The sequence below is a fragment of the Phaseolus vulgaris genome, chromosome 3 (assembly GCF_051622355.1).
Source record: "Phaseolus vulgaris cultivar YP4 chromosome 3, ASM5162235v1, whole genome shotgun sequence".
Classification (NCBI taxonomy): Eukaryota; Viridiplantae; Streptophyta; class Magnoliopsida; order Fabales; family Fabaceae; genus Phaseolus; species Phaseolus vulgaris.
In genome coordinates, this window is record NC_143500.1 from 29,856,643 (window position 1) to 29,858,161 (window position 1,519).

Genomic DNA, 1,519 nt, shown 5'->3' on the forward strand with positions numbered 1-1,519 from the left:
TATTTATGCAATATTTTAATTTAAGGTACTAAAAGAATATTGAATTACTATAAGAATGTTAATATTAATGGTGTTTTTTCTAATTATTTACTACAAGAATTCTTTCTCTCTTTAGTTAGATCTATAATGAGTGTAATGTTTGTATATATTCATACTATTTGTTTTGATTTTAAATAAAATAATAGAAGAGATATTCATTCTTATATTGTTTGCCTTTTTTTATCTCTTCTAGTTTATAACTGAATTAAACTCGCAATTAACATAAGAAAAGTTATAAAATTTGTTTTGATTTTTATAATTTATTGATGAAGTGAGATACAAGAATATGGGAAATGTTTCCCAACAGGAGAAAATAAAAATAAGAAAGGAAAGACAGTGTTACGTTTATAAGATAAAGAAGACGTTGGTAATAATTCAAGCATTGGCCAAAAGGTAAGCCTCGATGACCTTGAAAAGAGCATCACTCTTGGCTTTGCCAGTTTTGAGCTCATCTTCATTGGGTGGAGCATCTCCTTTGCTGTGGTATTTTATACTCAACTTTACAACTGATCCTCCGTTGGGCCCATCACTGAGTTTGGAGTCGATTGTGATCTTCTCTGCAGTCTCTGGCAAGGCAGCACCTCCAACTATGCTGTAGCTGTATCCCAAGTTTGCCTCATCTATTCCTTCTATTTTGTGCAACACAAACTTTGTCTCCCCATCTGTCCATTCACAATTCACAATTCACAGTTAGTTTATTTTATATGTTGTTCTGTCAATGCAATGCACATACACAAAATATATAGAAGATGAATGAAATGGTACCCTCGAGGAAAGAGATCTTCTTGATGGTTCCGGGGCCACCGTTGCCCTCAACGATTTCAACACTCTTGAAGGAATCAACGGCCTTTGGGACGATGTTATCGGCGTCCTTCACAAGAGCTTTGTAAAGGGTAGCTGGAGCCACGGGAGAAGTGGTTTGGTCTTCGAAGGTGAAAACAGCCATGATGAATGGAATCTAATGAAATGGAAGAATATATAATATCAGAAGAGAAGGAGAAGATGTTTGCTGTGTGGGTATTTGCCAGAGGACTGCCTTCTATTTATAACCACAAACTTTGGTGTGATTATGCTATTGTTTCTATGAATACCATAGTGTGAAGCTGCTTAAGCTTGATGGGTCATCATCTGTGTTTTGTTTACCAAGAACATTCTTTTTTATGTAAATAAACAATATTTTTAAAAATAGCATGTATGTTCTTTTGTATTTTTCAACAATCAATCTCTTTTATGTAATGTTAAATATTATTATTTGATGTGTTCGTGGGTATTGCGATTTGGGAGCTTTGAAATTCAAAGAAGATAAATGGTGTATATACCTGATTTTCATCGTCAACTATTGCGACTGTCTACCTACAGTATTTGGGAATGGATAATTTGATATTTTATATTAAAGAATTAGTATATAAAATTCGCAGCCATGAAAAATATAAAGAATTCTTTATAGACGCCCTTCCAGATGTTGTTGAAATAATTGGAG

At 33.5% G+C, this 1,519-nt stretch overlaps 1 protein-coding gene across 1 annotated transcript; it reads right to left on the reverse strand.

Moving 5' to 3' along the window:
* Positions 1–271: 271 nt before the first annotated feature.
* Positions 272–1,088, reverse strand: LOC137839031 (pathogenesis-related protein 2). The gene is made up of 2 exons (XM_068648159.2): positions 805–1,088; positions 272–701 (listed from the first exon to the last, which is right to left on the reverse strand). The coding sequence occupies exons 1-2, from the start codon at positions 983–985 to the stop codon at positions 415–417; spliced, it is 468 nt and encodes a 155-aa protein (XP_068504260.1). The 5' UTR covers positions 986–1,088; the 3' UTR covers positions 272–414.
* Between the last annotated feature and the right edge of the window lie 431 nt (positions 1,089–1,519).